The sequence below is a fragment of the Scomber japonicus genome, chromosome 17 (genome assembly GCF_027409825.1).
Source record: "Scomber japonicus isolate fScoJap1 chromosome 17, fScoJap1.pri, whole genome shotgun sequence".
Classification (NCBI taxonomy): domain Eukaryota; kingdom Metazoa; phylum Chordata; class Actinopteri; order Scombriformes; family Scombridae; genus Scomber; species Scomber japonicus.
Window position 1 is genome coordinate 7,395,893 of NC_070594.1, and position 21,560 is coordinate 7,417,452.

Genomic DNA, 21,560 nt, shown 5'->3' on the forward strand with positions numbered 1-21,560 from the left:
TTCCTTCTCTCTTTCTTTCCTCCCCCTACCTTCCTCCCTTAGTTCTTTCCTCTGTACTTCTTTCCTTCCTTTCTCCCTTCCTTCCTTCTTTCCTCCGTCCTTTCTTCACCCCTTCCTTCTTTCCTTCATTCCTCCCGTCCTCTTTTCTTTCCTCCCTCCCTCCCTCCTACCTTCCTTCCTTCCTTCTTTCCTCCCTTCCTCCTTCCTTCTTTGTCATCTTTCCTTCCTCACTTCCTTCTTTCCCTCCTTTCCTACCTTCCTTCTTTCCCTCCTTTCCTACCTTCCTTCTTTCCCTCCTTCCTTCCTCCTTCCTTCCTTCCTCCCTCCTTTCCTTCCTTCCTCCCTCCCTTCTTTCCTTTCCTACGTTCCTTCCTTCCTTCCCTCCTTCCTTCATCCTTTCCTTCCTTCTTCCTCCCTTCCAGCCTTCCTTCCTCCCTCTCTCCCTTCCTTCCTTGACTCGAGGACAACAGGAGGGTTAAGTCAACATGATTTATGAATTTTGGTGCACCGACTCAGCACTAAACACAAATGTCAGTGAGCTTTATGACTTTCACCCTTCTCTTCCTTACTGGACATTCCTGTAATGTGGTAATATGTTCAGACCGGCCATCGAAAAACACCGAATGAAACATATGAACATCTTCACATCTAGTTTCCATGACTGTTCAGTTGTCAGAAGCAGCCTGGGGTTAATATTATGGAGGTTTCCTGGTCGATACTCACCTGCTTTTTTAAAGATTACACACACACACACACACACACACACATACACACACACCGACAACACAAATGAAAATCTACGAAGCGATGCCATTCATGGTTCAGAGATAAATAGCTTTTATTTAGTCACATATGATGACAATTTCATACTCCACAAAACAATTCACAGTGACTGGAAACCTCCTTAAGCAGTGGTGAAATAAACCCATGCTGTGAAAAAAAAATTGTGAAGGACGAGATTAAAAAAAAAAAAAAAAAGTCTAGATCAAATGATCACCTAGAGTTAATCAAACACACTCAACATAAGCAGCGCTGTCACATGCAAAGAGATGCTTCATGGAAACTGTAACAGCCTGGCTTTCTAATTACATATAATATTTTTCTGAAAGTACGAAAAGATGCAAATTGAAGATCTGAATGAAATAAGTGTCCAAGTTGTGTAAGTGCACTGATGTGATTTAACTCATTATTAGCAGCAGTAACTCAATCATGAGTCATTGCCATGGCGACATGTTTCTGGCCCCTCAGCTCTTGCCTGCCGCCCCGAAGGCAGAGCCGCACACCGTCGCCTTCCTCAGCTCGATTTTCATCGACTGGCCCTCGGCCCGCGAATCTAACCTCGTCACCGTGGAGACACCCAGAACCGCCTTGCTGCTCGGTTTCATACCTTTTGATACAGGGATCCGTGTGGCTGCGGTCCGAGCTGACTGCACATCCGCACCGGGCTGCAGACAAAAAAACGAGAAAACAGCATAGGAAAACAGGGAAGGATGTGGATCACAGAAACATACAGACAACAGAATACACAACAGGTTTTTTTTCAGTAACTTTTGACAATTTTCTATATTTACCTCATTGTCAATAACTCTCATTTTTGGATCCAAACCGACAATGAACTGATCTACCAAAGGCTGATATATCTTATTCCTCTGTGCGGTATAACTATAAACAACATGTAAGTGAGCCACACCGCTGCACTGGGTGATATGTTCCTTCATTATGAACAGTTTGGTCATGTTAGTTTATGTAGAAACAGTATCTAAAGACTAACAGTGATCACGCTTTCAATCTCCAGAGAGTAGTTCTGTGTACAGCAGCCGCCACTGAGCATCTGAGCATATGTAGAAACCATAGACTGTATAAAAGAAATGGACGCAACATCTGTGACGTCACCCATTGGTTTGTGGACTGCTGCTCGGAAGAAAATAGTTTTGAATCTAGGCAGCGCCATCTTGAAGATTTCAGGTGCATGCTGGGAAAAATAAAAACACGGATTCTACTTATATGGGCATGAGGGGGGGGCCATGGGTGGACCGGGGAGGTTGCGATAGGTTGCGAGGGCTGGATCTCGAGGACATTGGTCAATCAACCTGTCAATCAGGACGTAGCCACGCCCTAATGCATACCCTGCTTTATCGTCAAATATAAAATCAGGGAGGCCAAAATGTCCCAAATGAACATCATACTGCATTGAAGAAGGCTTTAAACTAGCGATTGAGACCATAAACACATTTTGAAAACGTTTACTGAGGTTAGAAATCAAGTGAGAAGTTGGTGAATTCTCCATTGACTTGTATAGAGACGGTCGCCCCCTGGTGGCCTTTTGATAGAATGCAGTTCTAAGTTACTTCCACGTTGGCCTCATTTCAGAGGACCAGAACTCCCCGCCTGGTAGAAACACTGTTCTGTTTACAGCTTCAATAGCTTGTTAGGCTACATATCACAATCTTTTGAGGTATTTACAATGTACAATAAATGTAGTAAAAACTTTCTAAACAAACTAACATGATCAAACTCTTCATAATGAAGGAACATTTCACCTAGTGCTGCAACAGGTCTACACACACAATACTTGTAAGTAGATCAATTCATTGTATGTTTGCTTGTGCACATTATATTTTTGGACAATAAGAAAAATATAGAAAATGGAAAGGCTTAATCTTATACATACATAATTAAAATAAAGGTGACAAACCCCCTTTAAGCATTGTTTTGATGATTTGAAAGTCTATCTCTAAGTCTTGTAATTCTTTGGCATTTCAGTGACTGAGTAACTCATAAAAAAATGTTACAGGAGTGATGAAAGTATGAAAAAGCTGATGTCAGGTAGGTGCAAAGTATAAATAACTGAGTTCATAAGAGGAAACAGGTGTGATTCAGTTTGGTGTCTTGCCTTGAAAAAGAGCAGTGTTTATATTCTCCAGAACAAATCAAGGGAAAAAAAGGAGGCAGTCCATAGTTAAAAACCACTAAAAGCAATAAAATGTTGTATTGGGCTTTTTTAGATGACTTTATTCACAATGAATAGGCTGACGAATCTGCTGATGCCTTCTTCAGCAAATGATCACCAATCAACAGAACCCTAACCCTTATCTGGAGGGTCCTGGCTCCAAATGGAAAAGATACTTCAAACCGAGAGGTCACATCACACTTCACTATGTCTACCTTTATATATATATGTGTGCTTCCACCCCCCCCCGCCCCAAAAAAAAACACCCACAACTAATAGTTCTGCACTAATAATGGTAAAGCCTCGTTAGGAGCTGACAGTTTTGAAAAGACAACTGAACACTTTAGATGACCTTTATTCTCAGGTGTTACTGTCTTCTGTTGATTGTTGACAAAATCATGTCTACCTTATAAAAAGAGAGCTCACTGAATGTGCCAGTGTCCTCCAAAAAGGTTTAATGCCCAAAAGTGTCAGCAGATTTGTCAATTCATTATTTGCACTAAAAATTATCAATAACTGAGGTTTCCTGAACATCTTCTGGATCACAAACACTTTTAATTGACTATATTACAAGCGTAGTCATCGAAAAAACAGTTATATGTAAACTTGTAACCTATGTAATCTTCATTTTAGCTAAATTTGCCCAGATTTAACTTAGATGCCTTTGATTTGCTGACCACCAAATCAGGAAATCAATGCTTAGAGTCTCTTGCAAATTAACTGACATCAAGTTTTGTCACATTAAGGTAGTTCGAAGGTTGTGTATCTGTAAACTTTTACGTGCTCAAAATGACAATGTCAAGCTTCTTGCCCGTTAAAATGAGTGAATTTGTCAGTACTGTTGTTAAATTTGCTGTTTGTGTATACAAGGCCCTTAGAGAGTATTCTCCAGAGTGGAATCTAATGCATGTCAGATCATTCCAGTTTGTTAGTGTGGTTCATACTGTGAGATTTTATTATAATGCATTTATATCTACAGTTTTTATACCTGGAGAGAGTGCTATCTAGGGAGCACACACCACCTGATTTCATTTTGAAACATTTCAGAAGCAACTGCAACGTAAAAGATTAAAGACATCATTCAGATATTTTTGTTCATAGAAATGAACAAGAAAATGTCTTTCATGCTTCTCTGTTTTGTGGAAAGAAAGGAAGAAATAAAGATGGATGACATTAGATATAATGATCTCAAAAGCTCTCACCACAGACTGTGTTGGCCTGGAGGCTGCTGAGCTGACAGGTGTGATTGTTATGCTGCTTGTCATTTTGCTCGGAGTCGTCTTCCCCGTCGAGTGTTGCCGTGGGGAACGAAGCACTGTTCCCGTCTGCATTTCTTTGCTTTCTGTGCTCAGACCAAGAGGCTTCAGCGTCAACAAAGGACTACTGCATCCCTCAGAGGGCCTCTTAAACTGCGGACCCAGGTGGATGTGTATCTTGTTGTCCTCCGTCGTGATGATGTTGCTGTTGCCGTTGTATTTCCTGACAGGTGGGGAGCCAAGTTGCTTCTCCGGTGACATCTTGATCACAGTGCGACCTGCACTGATTTCATGAGGGTCAGATGACGCACATGCTTCAGCCACAGGAGTGGTGCTGACTGTGATGATGGACACTGGTGACTGAAGGCTGTCAGAGCTGCTGCCATTCGTCTTCTCTGGACTCTTGGCTCTGGAGATGGTGGTTATTGTCACTGGAGATTTGGCTCGATCGAGGCCTCCTGACATATCACCGGCTTTGGTTTTAGAAGTCACGGTTGTGGGCTGAGGGACGATTGTGATGCGAGGTTTCTGAAGCCCGAGAGTCGGGATGATGGTGGTGCTGGAGAAGAAATCCTCAGCTCGAGGGCTGGTGATCTCCAAAGTGGCAGTGCTGTTCTCATGATCAGGCGTCACACGGATGTGCAGCGGCTGACCTGGCTTTGGAGTCATTGTCATCTCTGGTGGATGGACCAACGTCTTCTCAGGATTGACATGAGTGAGTGTGATGCCTTCTTTCTTTTTCATCCAAGGTATCCAGGATTTTCTCGCCCCAACTTCAGCCGATGCCGGAGGATACCGCTCCAGAACTGCCGGCTTTTTAAGCCCTCGCTGTCTCAGATTGCTCATTAAGTGGTTCTCCTCGAGGACTGATTTCCGGATGAACCCTGCCGCTGTGTCATCCTCAGCGGGCTCATTAGCCACAGCATCTGTCTGCACTGCTGTGGAGGTAACAGGAACATCTACCATCCTTCTACCGTTAACACTCGGCCTCAAGGCTCGACTGTATCGCTTGGAGGCTTCCAGTTCCTTGGTAAGGTTACTCACTTCTTGACTCAATCTCTTCTTTTTCTCCTCCTCCTCGATGAACCTCTGCTGGAGGACAGAATAATCCACCTGCAGCTGGGAGAGCCGGTCCTCCTTGTTCATCAGCTCATGGATTTTCTCCTTCAGGGCGTGGACGTCCACCCGCAGCTCTCTGGTTTTGGCCTCTTCCTGCTTGCAGCGCATTCTCAGCTCGGCCTCCGGACTCACGACTTCACCTTTCTCTATTGCTTTGTTCCTGGCAATTTGACTTTTCATTTCCTCCACTAGCTTGGAAAGGGTGTTTGCCTTGTCCTGCTCTGTCCTGAATTTCTTCTCCAGTAGATCATACTCGTCCTCTGTTTTCATTAAATCCCCTTCGACCACCTCGAGTTGTTTGAGCCTGCTTTTGAGTCTTTCGATTTCTAGCGTTAGTTCTTTTACTTTGTTGTCCTCATCTAGATTTCTGTTTTCTTCTTTAGTAGCCCGCTTCCTCTCTGCCTCATCTATTCCATCCAGTTTTATTTTCATTCCACGTAACTTTGTATTCAGCTCTTTACACTTTTCCTCCTCACTTGCAAGTTTAGTTTTCAACTCATCTTTCTCTTTGGTTAGACTTGTCACTTTGACCTCCATCTCAGATTTGAATTTGAGAAGTTTCTTGCTCTCCTCTATAAGCTTCTCTGTGACATCTGTAACCTTGCCTTGCTCTGCTTTGAACATCTTGCTTAATTCGTCACTTTTCTGTTCCTCCTGTTTAAGTCTCTCTGCCATGTTTTTTCTTTCGTCTACCAGTATAACTGTGAAGGACTTCAGCTTCATAAGATCATCTTTCAGGACCATCTCTACCTTTTCAAACTTTAACTCTGAGGACTCTAGTTCTTTCAGTCGCACTTTTACTGCCTCTAGGTCACCTGCCAGATCCTTCATAATACGTTTCTCTTTTTCCAGGTTAGTATGAAGCTGAGAGCACTCTGTTTTGCTTCTATTGAAAGCACCCTCAAGCTTTTCTAGATCAGCCATTCTTTTCTGTAGTTTGTCCACCTCCAGCCTCAGCTCTTTGCTGTGGTTCTCCTCCTCCTGTAGCCTCTTCTTCAGCTCCCTGCACTGTGTCTCTGTTTTGGTTATCTCCACATCTTTGCCCTCCATCTCCAGCACTCTTTTCCGCAGATTCTCCAGCTCCGCCATTAGAGACGAGTTCCCACACTCCCCTTTGCTGATCTTCTCCCTCAGCTCCTGCAGGTCTTCGTCTGATTTCTGTAGCACCTTGTTATTCTCTTCCAACTCTTCAAGTTTGTGTGCCAGTCCGGCCAGCTTCAGTCTGAGCTGGCGGCTTTGGGACTCTTGGTCGGCCAGTTTGGTGGTCATCTCCTCGTGCTCCTGTGTGAATTTCGCCACTTTGTGTTCCAGCTCGGCCTCCAGCTTGAGGACCTTCTGGCTGTCCTCCTTTGCTGTGCTGTTGACCGCCACCAGCCGCTGATCTTTCTCCTGCAGCTTCTGAGTGAGGTCCTGGACCTTCTGGGTCTGTTGGTCAATCTGCTCAATGTGCAGCTGCCGCTCATCCACCAACATCAGGGCAAAGGACTTGAGCTTCACCAGCTCTGCTCTGACCTTCTCCAGCCGCTTGCTGTGGTCGTTGTCCTTACGAGCCTGGTAGGCCTTTTCCTGCTCCAGCAGTCTTTTGAGTCTAAGAAACAGACAGGGGCAAATACAAAAAGATGAAAGTTAATATCAAACATATTGTAATAGAACATTGTTTCAACATAGATGACACTGCTTCTCAATAATTTGTACATTAAAATGATGTGAACTATGCAAACAAACATGAATAATTGGATGCAGACAAGAATATTCCATAATTATTATCAAGCGCTGCCACATCTTCATACAACAAAGTTTCTCCCATGACAGCTGGTGAACAAATTGCGGTGCATCTCTATAAACAAAAAGCCAGATCAAACCCCTGAGAATAAATGGCTGCAGTAGGATAAGTGAGGGAACAAAGGAAATTAAAGGAGAAGCAGATTTGGGTCTAAGCACTTGTGATTCTCATTGACAAAGCTTACCCAGTCCTGTCCAGAGTCGAGTGGATGGAAGAATGGCGGCTGCATGTTAGGAATTACAGGAATACACTGGTACTTTTAGTAAGATGTTTGCAGGCATTAGTAACTTCTGCTTTAAAAAATCTAACTGTCAATACCTTGGGAAGTTGACAATACCCATAGTAGAATTGTATTGGTTGCTTTTCCAGGCTGTTAAAAATAAAATCCTGCTTTAAAACACTGATAGGTATAATTCTTAAGTCTTACACTTACAGTACCACACATAGCGAGGACTGTTGATTCACGAGTTTTTAGTTAGTCTACGGTTAACGCTCTGACGTAGACTAACTAACTTGAGTAAAAACTGGAAAGGTTTGTTGTTTAATTTTAGAGCTACTACAAAGTAGTTTGTACAAAACTGCTTTCCGACCACATCTACCGGCAAAAGTGTTTAAACCTTCTCCAAACACACTTGAAAAGCCTGCCGTCATGGAGCATTACACTCACATTCATGGTAGTTGTATGAAGAATGAAAAAAGAGCTTAAAAGAGAAGTTCAAACGTTGCCTACTTTGCAATTACTGTGTGACGTGAACACGCTTTAAAAAAGTGTGTTGGGTGGTTGTCTCGGACGATTTTTGGCGATCAGACAAAGCTTATGTTTTAAAAGCAGGACACATCAACTTAAAGGTGCAGTGTGTAGAATTTAGTGGCATCTAGCTGATTAGACTTGGCAGAAATGTAAAATATTAATAAGTATGTTTTAATTAGTGTATAATCACCTGAAAATAAGAATCATTGTGTTCTTGTTATCTTAGACTGAGCCCTTTATATCTACATAAGGTGCAGATCTCTTCCCATAAAGCCCATCATGTTGGACCAGCATGTTTCTCCAGTAGCGTTTTTCGAGTTTGGCGACCACCGAAGGGGAGGGAGAGGGAGGAGCAGGATTCAGTTGGCTGCAATCTACAACCTCACCACTAGATGCCACTAATTCCTACATATTGCATCTTTAAGGCAACTTGGTTTTCCATTTTATCTGCAGGTGTGCTCTGGCAGGAAACAAAGCTAAGTGTTGTTTCACCTAAATTTACCGTTGAAATGTTTGTGTTGTCTCTGTATTTATTCACCTCACAAACATCCAGTTGTCAGCCAGCAAGAAAGTAAAGCAACAATTACAGTCAGTTCACATTTTATTCATATGGCCCAATATCACATATTTGCCTCAAGGGGCTTTACAAACCCTACAGTCCTTAGACCCTCAATTCAGATAAGGAAACATCCCCACCTTTGGACAGATGGACAAATAGATATGATATATAATTGTGTTTGTATAACACTTCAAACCCACTATAAATTCCAGTTCTTTGTCATTATACTCAAGTCTCCTTTTGCCTCTATAAGTTTGCAAGTAGATTCATAAAGCACACATGTTTCGCTCCAATTTAAACTCTTTCCAACACATCTCTGCTTCACCTTGCTGCACCTTAGTCAAAACAAAGGCAAATTACCCTTGACTTTGTATACAGTCACAGTCAAATTAGTCTCGGGTTTTGTCTGAACACATCTTTAGAAGACAGGTTAAAGTTAAAGAACACATCCAGTTGCCTTGACATACTTTAGTTCCTCTAGATGTCTCCTTAAGATTCTTCACAGATATGTTGATACTGTATTTACTTAACTTATTTGAACTTCAGCATCAACACACCCAGCCACCAGGATAAAGCAACAACAAGAGGCTGTGCAGGAGGTAATGCTCCTGTTGGTAGATGTTTAACTAATCTCTGCAGGAGTCTAAATGTGTGTCCTAGATAATCTGCTGCTGTTCTCCTTTCATATGTGGCATGCACAGTCACATCAGACTCCAAAATACAACCAACACTGCAACTAATCTTCTGCAAGTTGTAATCAAAACTCTACTGTGGTCTTCCTTTACAGTCTGCTCCTCCTGCGTCAAAAACATCTGCTCTTAAAACTCTAAAACTTACCAATAAGTTGGGATGCCGGGCAGGTTGATCCATATCTGAGAGAGTTTTTTTTTTCCGGCTGAGCAGGAGCCAAACTGCTGCTGCTGGTGCTGCTGAGACTCAGAGGGTCAGACAGGGAAGGAAGGAGGGGCCCCGGCTCCGCGGGGAATTAGCCATCACATTCCTAACATGTCATCAGTGGACAATGAAAGGTGGATGTTGTGCTAAACAGCACCGCTCCGCCGGCTGGTGATGTCACCCACCCCTCCATATATGGCCCAGAGAGGCACTGCCCTTGTTTGGACACTGAGGAGGAGGGGTTCAAGCCAGGCTCTTCCTCCCTGTTTTGTTCCCCCTGAGGGAAGGAGGGATGACTGGGCAGCAGGTATGACATAACACATGAACTTCAAACTTTGTTGTTTTTTTGGGGGGTTTTTTTGCTCTGGTTCTCATGCTTTTCCTAAAATCCACTTTAACCTAAGTGTCCACTCTCTGCCTTGCAGCCAACTATGTTTCCATGGAAACAAGGCCACAATGCAAGGCGAGAGTTTTTGTTTTGGGGAGGACAATGCGAGACTTGCACGGCCTTTCTCATTATAATCCCCCTGTATCGTGCAAAGGGAAAGGACAAGGATATAAATTCTCCATAGCAGCTGAATTGTATGTGTGTGAGATCATAGCTTCAGACAGCAGCGGAGGGCTGCGGTTTGCGTCGCAGAGACTCCTAAATGAGCCAAATATGAGCGGTGCAAAGAGTTTACAGATGCAGAGGCTTTCTATCACTGCTCTTCATTACTCCAAATACACGTTCTCATAAATATCACCAGGATGCAAGATCACTTTGTACATTTATTGCTTGTGATTTGTGGATTTGATAGTTGAACTTTTCGTGGCTCCCTGAAATCTCTGAGATAAGAAATTATCCATTTCAATTTCAGCAACAAAGCTTGTGGTTTGGAAGAAACTGGAACAAATAAATTGACACGCTGATGTGATTTGTTGTATAAATGATAAAATATGCATCACAATGAGCAAGTAACCTTCAGACAGTCTGACTGGCCTGTTATTAATGTTTTATAATTTGTCTTTTAAAATCTGTTTCTTGAATTTCAACCACACACAAAACTTATTGCTATTAGGCTCTTATCCACATAATCCTTAATCCCCATCTCCTCAATGTTCTTCCTGTGGTTGAGGTATAAAATTGCATAAAATGATTGACAAATAGCCACAGTATGAACTAAAGGCCACAGTGTGTGTAAACATGGTAAAAACAATGTATATGCTGCACTTTCAATTGAACATAAATATGTTGATGAGACGCGACTGATTTAGCACAAAGAAATCTTCTAGTACAACGACCACATTCACATTTACCAACAGGGATCGGATACCATCTAAATTTTGGTGATTTCCTCTTGAAATAAAAGGCTAGCTCGCTGCAGTTAGGGAAACTGTTTAAAGTGCTGTTGTGTTATAACACCTGAAACAGCACTCCTGGTTGTTTTCTGTCTCCAGTGAGCTTAATGAGGTGAAAGTTACTGCTGCATTCATGTCACGTCAGAGTTACAATAATTATGAGTTCTGAGCTTGAAAATAACGTTCAGCATCCAAGTTGTAATTAAGACTAAGGGAAACTGTGATTCATCTGAAATCTCTGATATATACAACTTGGCACAAACAGTTTAACAGCTCCATCAAATAGTGAGTTTTCCCTCTAAACTTCTCACAGTGTTTCATTTCAATAAATGTTCAAATGATCCAATATTTAAGCAAAAATCAAAGATTAGAGAAAAAGTCCATCAGAACTTTGTTTTTTCTTCTTTCCTCTCCCATTAATCATCTCACCAGCCTGCATACTACATCACTCATAATACTGCAGTACTTTTACTGTAATACTGCATACTACATCACTATAATACTGCAGTACTTTTACTGTAATACTGCATACTACATCACTCATAATACTGCAGTACTTTTACTGTAATACTGCATACTACATCACTCATAATACTGCAGTACTTTTACTGTAATACTGCATACTACATCACTCATAATACTGCAGTACTTTTACTGTAATACTGCATACTACATCACTCATAATACTGCAGTACTTTTACTGCAATACTGCATACTACATCACTCATAATACTGCAGTACTTTTACTGTAATACTGCATACTACATCACTCATAATACTGCAGTACTTTTACTGTAATACTGCATACTACATCGCTCATAATACTGCATTACTTTTACTGTAATACTGCATACTACATCACTCATAATACTGCATTACTTTTACTGTAATACTGCATACTACGTCACTCATAATACTGCAGTACTTTTACTGTAATACTGCATACTACATCACTCATAATACTGCAGTACTTTTACTGTAATACTGCATACTACATCACTCATAATACTGCAGTACTTTTACTGTAATACTGCATACTACATCACTCATAATACTGCAGTACTTTTACTGTAATACTGCATACTACATCACTATAATACTGCAGTACTTTTACTGTAATACTGCATACTACATCGGGCATAATACTGCAGTACCTTTACTGTAATACTGCATACTACATCACTCATAATACTGCAGTACTTTTACTGTAATACTGCATACTACATCACTAATAATACTGCAGTACTTTTACTATTATACTGCATACTACATCACTCATAATACCGCAGTACTTTTACTGTAATACTGCATACTACATAACTCATAATACTGCAGTACTTTTACTGTAATACTGCATACTACATCACTATAATACTGCAGTACTTTTACTGTAATACTGCATACTACATCACTCATAATACTGCAGTACTTTTACTGTAATACTACATACTACATCAAGCTCATACTACCTAAATACTGCCTATATTTATTTTATTTTTCGTTCATGACTTTCACTTCACAGTATTTTTCATTGTTGTATTGTCATTTTTACTTTAGTAGGTGATCACATTCATCTAACATATGACTCAGATTGCTCCTCTTGCCCTCAGGACTCAGAGTATCTGTCATTATAATCCCGTTGGCAGATGATAGTTCTGCAGAAAGCCTCTCTGTGCTCGGGTCTATTCATAGCTTCGCTGCTGACAGAAGCCTGTTAGCGAGAGCAAAGAGAGACCCGAACCCTCATAAAACTGAACCCGCAGCCAACACATCAGACCAGGAGTTGCTGATCTGAAGCTAATTATAGTCGCAACAATTACCGCCCATATTAAGATTCAGAACAGACGGAGTCAACAACAGCGCTTTGACACCGAGGAGGCACATTTGTTGTCGACCATCTAGGGAGTAAAAATGTGATTTTTTTTTGTTTTTCAAAAGCTGCAACTTAACTTGAATCAGAATTATCCACCACTGTGAAATTACAGAGGATCAAACCTACATTTTTCTGAAGACAGATATGGTGTGCTGGTTGAAATCCCAACCTCGGGAACCACATGTGCCCCTACCAGACTGGGAAGCCCTAGTCCTGTTGCCTAGCAGCCTCAGGGACAGAAGTAACCATCCCTTAAACCATCTCTCCACATAATATGCCTTTTGTGATATTTATGGTCAAAGTTAACATGTAGAAATGTTGCCTTTAAGTCAAAATGAGGGCTTCAGGGTTAGACGCTTTATTTGAATCCTTTTTTTCTACCTTGCTGACGAGCTGACGTCGGTTCGTCATGCATGCCCATATATGACTGTCCACTCTGTAACCTTGGTTGCTAGGGTTGTTCAAGTCGTCCACTCTCATATTTCAGATCAGATTTCAGCTCAAACTTGTCCAGTTGCATTTGATAAGTTGACATTTTAAGTAGAGAAACGAGCAAAAGTAGTGAAATCCTGCTGTTATAGTTTGTTTCATGGCTTGTTGCCTCCCGAGCCGGCAGAAGTCTCTCGAAGGGCAGTTTTCAAGAGCACGAAAGTATATTAAGCTTCTCATAATGTACTGATATTAACCTTTGTGTCATCCTCCCGGGTCAAATTGACCCCATCAGTTTTGACTGTTCCTTCTTTCCTCCCTCCCTCCTTCTCTCTATCTTTCCTTCCTCCCTCTTTCCTTCCTTCCTCCCTTCTTTCCTTCCTTCCTTCCTTCATTCCTTCCTCCTTTCCTTCCTTCTTCCATCCTCCCTGCCACCATTCCTCCCTCCCTCCCTCCCTTCCTTCCTCCCTTCTTTCCTCCCTCCTTTCTACCTTCCTTCCTTCCTTCTTTTCTCCGTCCTTCCTTCCTCCCTTCCACCATTCCTCCCTCCCTCCCTTCCTTCCTTCCCTTCCTTCCTCCCTTCTTTCCTCTGCTCTTCCTTCCTACCTTCCTTCTTCCTTCCTTCCTTCTTTCCTCCGTCCTTCCTTCTTTCCTTCTCTTCCTTCCTCCCTTCTTTCCTCCCTTCTTTCCTTCCTTCCTTCCTCCCTCCTTTCCTTCCTTCCTTCCTCCTTTCCTCCCTCCCTTCCTTCCTTCCTTCCTTCCTTCTTCCTCCCTTCCTTCCTTGACTTGAGGACAACAGGAGGGTTAATGTAAACCACGCTGAACGGCTGAATACTCAGTTATTTCGCTTCAGTTTGTAATATTAAAACAATCCCCTCTAAACTATCAAATATAGATTATTATTTTTCCTTCCTTCCTCCTTTCCTTCCTTCCTTCCTTCCTTCCTTCTTTCCTTGTTTCTACACATCTAATTTTCAGTATTAGCGGAGTAAAATTAGCTGCACATTTCTGACAGAGCTCCTGTGTAGTTGCATTTGCCCGTGATGGTTGTTGTGTAAACAGAGCCTCTAATCGTCCAGGAGGATCTGTGTTGGGAATGACATCACCTACCCCGGTGTTCAGGATCGACCCGTCCATGATATCACCTGCAGTGAATCTGCACGCTGACGGCAGCCGACAGGAATGTGTTATCAAACGGAGCTGAGGCACACAAAAGAAATCCCCTCTTCCAAGTATTTGAGAGGCAAAGCGAGCCTTATTTATACGGTGGATTTCATACACAGGAGGGAGAAACTCAATGTGCTTTTCATAAAAATGAAAGCAGGGGAAGAAAAAAGGGGAAAAATATAATAATCATTCTCAACAAGCAAGACACATCAATTCTTTACTCATTTTTATATCTGTCTATAATTCTGTCGTGAGCATCAATATTTTGATTGGCCAGGGACGAGAAGAAGAACACCAGTACTAAATGCCTTTAACCCTCCTGTTGTCCTCGAGTCAAGGAAGGAAGGGAGGGAGAAGGAAGAATGAGGGAAGGGAGGGAGGATGGAAGAAGGAAGGAAAGGAGGGAAGAAGCAAGGGAAGAAAGGAAAGAAGGAAGGAAGGAAGGAAGGACGGAGGAAAGAAGGAAGGAAAGAAGGAGGGAAGGAAGGTAGGGGGAGGAAAGAAAGAGAGAAGGAGGGAGGGAGGGAGAAAGGAAAGAAAGGAAGGATGGACGGAGGAAAGAAGGAAGGAAAGAAGGAGGGAGGGAAAGAAAGAAGGACAGAGGAAAGAAGGAAGGGAGTGGGAGGAAAGAAAGAGAGAAGGGGGAGGGAGGGAGGAAGGAAAGAAAGGAAGGATGGACGGAGGAAAGAAGGAAGGAAAGAAGGAGGGAGGGAAAGAAAGAAGGACAGAGGAAAGAAGGAAGGGAGTGGGAGGAAAGAAAGAGAGAAGGGGGAGGGAGGGAGTAAGGAAAGAAAGGCAGGAAGGACGGAGGAAAGAAGGAAGGAAAGAAGGAGGGAGGGAGGAAGGGAGGAAAGAAAGAGAGAAGGAGGGAGGGAGGGAGGGAAAAAATATAATAATCATTCTCAACAAGCAAGACACATCAATTCTTTGCTCATTTTTATATATCTGTCTATAATTCTGTCATCCTGATTTCCTATTCTGTTTATTCTGTACACACATCTATTATATGCCTGTTCATCCATCCGTCAAATAGTTTTCTTCTTATCTGATTTGATTCTCTAAGCTGTAAAGCCGCTTGAGGCAAATTTGTAGTTTGGGATTCTGGTTTATACAAATATACTTGACTTGAAATATAACAGAAAGAAGTGAGCATCAATATTTTGATTGGCCACAGACGAGAAGAAGAACACCAGTACTAAATGCCTTTAACCCTTCTGTTGTCCTCGAGTCAAGGAAGGAAGGGAGGAGGGAAGAAGGAAGAAAAGGAGGGAGGATGGAAGGAAGGAAAGAAAGAAAGGAAGGAAGGATGGAGGAAAGAAGGAAGGAAAGAAGGAGGGAGGGAGGAAGGGAGGGAGGAGGGAAAGAAAGAAGGACAGAGGAAAGAAGGAAGGGGGAGGAAAGAAAGAGAGAAGGAGGGAGGGAGAGAGGAAGGAAAGAAGGAAAGGGAGGAAGGAAAGAAAGGAAGGAAGGACGGAGGAAAGAAGGAGGGAAGGAAGGTAGGGGGAGGAAAGAAAGAGAGAAGGAGGGAGGAAAGAGGGAAGGAAAGAAAGAAAGGAAGGAAGGATGGAGGAAAGAGGGAAGGAAAGAAGGAGGGGAGGGAGGGATGGAAAGAAAGAAGAACAGAGGAAAGAAGAAAGGGGGGGTGAAGAAAGAGAGAAGGAGGGAGGGAGGGAGGAAGGAAAGAAAGGAAGGAAGGACGGAGGAAAGAAGGAAGGAAAGAAGGAGGGAGGGAGGACGGGAGGAAAGAAGGAAGGAAAGGAAGGAGGAGGAAAGAAAGAAGGAGGGAGGAAGGACAGACGGAAGGAAGGAAGGACGGAGGAAGGAAGGACGGAGGAAAGAAGGAAGGAAAGAAGGAGGGAAGGAAGGTAGAGGGAGGAAAGAAAGAGAGAAGGAGGGAGGAAAGAGGGAAGGAAAGAAAGAAAGGAAGGAAGGATGGAGGAAAGAGGGAAAGAAAGAAGGATGGAGGGAGGACGGGAGGAAAGAAGGAAGGAAGGAAGGAAGGAAGGAAGGAAGGAAGGAAGGAAGGAAGGAAGGAAGGAAGGAAGGAAGGACGGAAGGAAGGAAGGAAGGAAGGAAGGAAGGAAGGAAAGAAGGAACAGTCAAAACAGACGGGGTCAATTTGACCCGGGAGGACGACAGGAAAGTTAAGCATGTCTAACATCGAGTGTTCAGTCAAATTAAATGAATTTCACTATATGGGAAGTTGATAAAGTAAAAAGCCAAGAAAAAAAAATCATATACGAGAACATAAAATCTCCACATTATGGGTTTAAAAAAAAAAGTCAGAGTCAGTCGTATCTGTGCATTGTGCGTCTTCGATGGAGCGATAAAGCGCCAGTCATCACTCATCCTATCAGATCTGACCCGTCATCCAGAACCTGCTCCTGGTTTTATCTGATGTCTGCCGCCGCACAAATAAACAAGCATCTGCCAAACATGCACGTTTCCAAGGAGAATGAATTTTAAATCGAAGGTTTTTAAAGGAAGGTGGGAAGGAAGGAGAGAAGGAAGGAAAGAAGGAAGGAAGGAAAGGAGGGAGGAAGGAAAGAAGGAAAGGAAGGGGGGAAGGAAAGGAAGGAAGGAAAGGAAGGAGGGAAGGAAAGGAAGGAAGGAGGGAAGGAGGGAGGAGAAAAGGAAAGGAGGGAGGGAGGAAGGAAGGTGGGAAGGAAGGAGAGAAGGAAGGAAAGGAAGGAAAGGAGGGAGGAAGGAAAGAAGGAAAGGAAGGAGGGAAGGAAAGGAAGGAAGGAGGGAGGAAAGAAGGAAAGAGGAAAGAAGGAAGGAGGGGAGAAAAGGAAAGGAGGGAAGGAGGGAGGAAGGAAAGGAAGGAAGGAAGGAAGGAAAGGAAGGAGGGAAGGAAAGGAGGGAAGGAGGGAGGAAAGAAGGAAGGAAGGAAGGAACAGATTCAAACAATGTGGAGGCTCCTGAAACATACAGACACAGTAAAGGACTGAAGGAGTATGTTTGAGGACCTGCAGCATGATGACTGACCGCGAAGGAAGGAAAGAAGGAAGGAAGGAAAGGAGGGAGGGAGGAAAGGAGGGAGGGAGGAAGGAAGGTGGGAAGGAAGGAGAGACCGCGCTGTGTGTGATCTCAGCAGCTCTGTCGCAACTTGCTGCAGCAGACAGATGAGGTAGTAAAGGTCGCTCAGATTAACATCTGGATTCCACCTGTGTTATGGGCTCATCATGCTGGTACAAAGCTTTTATACCCATCTACTCACATCCTCTCTTTGTGTGCTGCGGTCGGAGGATGAAGATGGAGACGGAGGATGAAGATGGGCTCATATAGTCAGACAATAAGGGGGGTCTCTGTTCAGGGGACCATGAAACTCTCTCAGTTTGAGCTCCGAACAATTATCACAGTGTTCAGTAACTCATCATAAAATTACCTTTCAGTGCTTTTTGTGATATTCTGCTATGTTTTATCTTGTTCTGATGACTGATGTTATCTAAAATAAGGAGTTTTTAACTGAAAATCATGCAAAGATATTCCAGTAGAGCCCCAGAATATAAACATAGAGCTGAAAATGTGCAGAATATTTCACCTTTAAGATGCAAATTAAACTGTAAATAGACTGTGCTCATGACTCCAATATAAAGTTTGTTGAATAAAAAAGTGAGTTTAGTTGTTTTTACTGGTCTCAAACACAGTAAAAAGTCTAAAAAAATCATTATTGGGTTTCAGTGGGCATGTAAATATACTCAGTATTGTTCTGTAATACACACACAGACATGTTTCTATCACCTCAGAGGATTTTATAAGGAGTTTCAATGATTTCGTGGAGACTTAGGGCACTTTCACACCACTAGTTCGATTATTTGGTCCGCACCAGGCAGCATACAGGCTGCAAACGAATCAAGAAGAGGACCGAGACCACCTCTTTTTGGAAGGTCTAGGTCCGCTTGATTTAGTGCGCATCCGAGTGCGATTGATGCTTTCACACCAATGAAAATGAACCGAACTAAGAGCTTTTGGTCCGAATACAGTATTTAGTGAGATAGAAAGATTTACATGACGGGGACTTGAGTTTTATCCCCAAAAAGGACACGAGTCCCCACAATGTGACTGTGTAAGAAGGTTTAAGTCCCCACAATATTAGTAATACAGGTACACACACACACACACACACACACACTCTGATCTCACCTTAAACCTGAAACTGAGTCTTCAACCTGAGATTGAAAGATTTACATGATGGGGACTTGAGTTTTGTCCCCAAAAAAGAGGCGAGTCACCACAATGTGACTGTGTGCAAAGGTTTAAGTCCCCACAATAATAGTAATACGGGTTGACACACACACACACACACACACTCTGATCTCACCTTAAACCTGAAACTGAGTCTTCAACCTGAGATTGAAAGATTTACATGAAGGGGATTTGAGTTTTGTCCACCAAAAAGGAGGTGAGTCCCGACAATGTGACTGTGTGAAAAGGTTTAAGTCCCCACAATAATAGTAATACAGGTAGACACACACACACACACACACACACACACACACACACACACTCTGATCTCACCTTAAACCTGAAACCGAGTCTTCACTTTGAGATTAAAAGATTTACATGATGGGGAAGGAGGCGAGTCCCCACAATGTAACTGTGTGCAAAGATTTAAGTCCCCACAATATTAGTAATACAGGTAGACACACACACACACACACACTCTCTCTCTCTCGGCCCTCACCTCTCCCTCTCCTGTTCCAGCAGGTTGGTGAAGTCGTCGCTCTTGTTCATGAAGTCGACGTGTTTGCGTTTCTCGTTGTCCAGCTCCATGACGGTGCGGCGGTGACACTTCTCGGCCAGCAGCAGCTGCTCCAGCATCCGTCTGTACGTCTCCTTCTGTTTGTCCTCCAGACGGTCGAGCTGAACGGAAACAATGACAAACTCACACTGTGACACCACATCTGCCAACGCAATATCCACAGGGCCATTAGCTACGGTTTTGGTGGCTGTTGTGTCAGCGGGAGAACAATGAGCCTCTCTCTCTTACAGCAGATTTGTTCGCCCTTTTTTATCCCAGTGAGTGTGGAAAATTTGGGGTTTTCAAGAAGAAACCGCCGCTAATCAACACACAAAAGGACGTGATTTCACTATTTATTTGTATGAACTTTAGTGTAAATGCAGTATCAGTACTCCATCTATCATCCTGCTCTCTAAATTATCTGAAAACACTTTAAACAAAGTTCCTCAACTGTATATTTACCCACTGAAATGTTAATATAAAATGTCCTAATTTGGTAAATGCTGCTTTTAGCGGCTTGAATGTTGCTGTTTGTAAAGAGTTTACATTGGAGGAAGGAAGGAAGGAAGGAAAGGAGGAAAGAGGGAGGGAGGTAGGAAAAGAGGAAGGACGTAAGGAGAGAAGGAAGGGAGGAAAGAAAGGAGGGAGGACGGAAGGCAGGAGGGAACAAGGAAGGAAGGAAGGGAAGAAATGAGGGAGGGAGGGAGGAAGAAGGAAGGAAAGGAGGGAGGAAGGAAGGAAGGAAGGGAGGAGGGAAGGAAAGGAGGGAGGAAGGAAGGAAGGACGGAACGGCGGGAAAGGAGGGAGGAAGGAAAGAAGGAAAGGAGGGAGGAGGGAAGAAAGGAAGTAAGGAGAGAAGGAAGGAACGGAGTAAGGAGGGAGGGAGGTAGGAAAAGAGGAATGAAGTAAGGAGAGAAGGAAGGCAGTAAGGAAAGGAGGGAGGAAGGAAGGAAATGCAGTATCAGTCCTCCATCTATCATCCTGCTCTCTAAATTATCTGAAAACACTTTAAACAAAGTTCCTCAACTGTATATTTACCCACTGAAATGTTAATATAAAATGTCCTAATTTGGTAAATGTTGCTTTTAGCGGCTTGAATGTTGCTGTTTGTAAAGAGTTTGCATTGGAGGAAGGAAGGAAGGAAGGAAGGAAGGAAGGAAGGAAGGAGGGGAGAAAAGGAAAGGAGGGAGGGAGGAAGGAAGGTGGGAAGGAAGGAGAAAAGGAAGGAAAGAAGGAAGGAAGGAAGGAGGAAGGAAGGAAGGAAGGGGGGGGGGAGGAAAGGAGGGAGGGAGGAAGGAAGGCGGGAAGGAAGGAGAGAAGGGAGGAAAGAAGGAAGGAAGGGAGGGAGGAAAGAAGGAAGGAGGTAAGGAAAGGAAGGAAAGAAGGGAGGAAAGAAGGAAGGAAGGGAGGGAGGAAAGAAGGAAGGAGGGAAGGAAGGGGGGAGGGAAGGAAAGAAAGAAGGGAGGGAGGAAGGAAGATGGGAAGGAAGGAGAGAAGGAAGGAAAGAAGGAAGGAAGGAAAGGAGGGAGGATGGAAGGAAGGGAAGGAAGGAAGGGAGGAAAGAAGGAAGGAGGGAAGGAAAGGAAGGAAAGAAGGAAATAAAGAAGGAAGGAAGGGAAGTTTATTGTAGACAGTGCCGGGGAGAACAATGAGACCTTCATGTTTGAGAAATAAAACAATAATGCTCCATTTTATGACTCAATAAAGTCTAAATTATATCCATGAAAGTTTAGAAAGAAGTTTGGAAAGAACTTTTGTGTATTCTGGCATTAATTACAGCGGCTTTTTTTTCATGCAAGTAAAAAGTAGAAAATATAATCGAACAGTAGAAGAAAATGCGATCAATCAACAGCTGTAGTACGACTATAAAAAATTAAAAGTAAACATTTGAAAGGCTTTTTTTTTTTGTGGAGTGAAAGTATTTGTGGTCTTCAGCTCACGACCTCGGTAGCAAACATGTGGCCACTTAACGTTCGCTCGAAGCCAAGAATCAGTTTTTTTTTTCTTTTTTTCTTTCTTGCAAGTATTTCAGTTTTTATGTTTTAAAGATTTAGTTTGAGAGATTTTGCAAAGACATCTGTTTCAGCGCCTCTCATGTCTTCCAAATAAAACACATTAGAACATATTTTTTAACCTCGAGTCAAGGAAGGAAGGAAGGAAGGAGAGAAGGAAAGGAGGGAGGAAGAAAAGGAAGGAAGGAAGGAAGGAAGGAAAGGAGGGAGGAAGGAAGGAAGGAAGGAAGGAAGGAAGGAGGGAGGGAAGGAAAGGAAGGAGGAAGGGAGGAAAGAAGGAAGGAGGGAGGAAGGAAAGAAGGAAGGAAGGAAAGGAGGAAAGAAGGAAGGAGGGAAGGAAAGGAAGGAAGGAAGGGAGGAAAGGAAGGAGGAAGGGAGGAAAGAAGGAAGGAGGGAGGAAGGAAAGGAAGGAGGAAGGGAGGAAAGAAGGAAGGAGGGAGGAAGGAAAGGAAGGAGGGAGGAAGGAAGGGAGGAAAGAAGGAAAGAAGGAAGGGAGGAAAGAAGGAAGGGAGGAAGAAGAGAGGAAGGAAGGAAGGAAGGAAGGGAGGAAAGAAGAGAAGGGAGGAAAGAAGGAAGGAAGGAAAGGAAGGAAGGAAGGAGGGAATATTTCAGTTTTATGTTTTAAAGATTTAGTTTGAGAGATTTGGAAGACATCTGTTTCAGCGTCTCTCATGTCTTCCAA

General features: G+C 43.0%; 1 protein-coding gene across 1 annotated transcript in view; it reads right to left on the reverse strand.

The window, feature by feature from the left end:
- Positions 1 to 827: 827 nt before the first annotated feature.
- LOC128377032 (filamin-A-interacting protein 1) overlaps positions 828 to 21,560 on the reverse strand; it is a 53,880-nt gene continuing 33,147 nt past the window's right edge. Inside the window, 3 exon segments of the mRNA XM_053336911.1 lie at positions 828 to 1,445; positions 4,153 to 6,913; positions 18,810 to 18,988. Coding sequence (XP_053192886.1) covers positions 1,245 to 1,445; positions 4,153 to 6,913; positions 18,810 to 18,988 — 3,141 coding nt within the window. The 3' untranslated portion in view covers positions 828 to 1,244.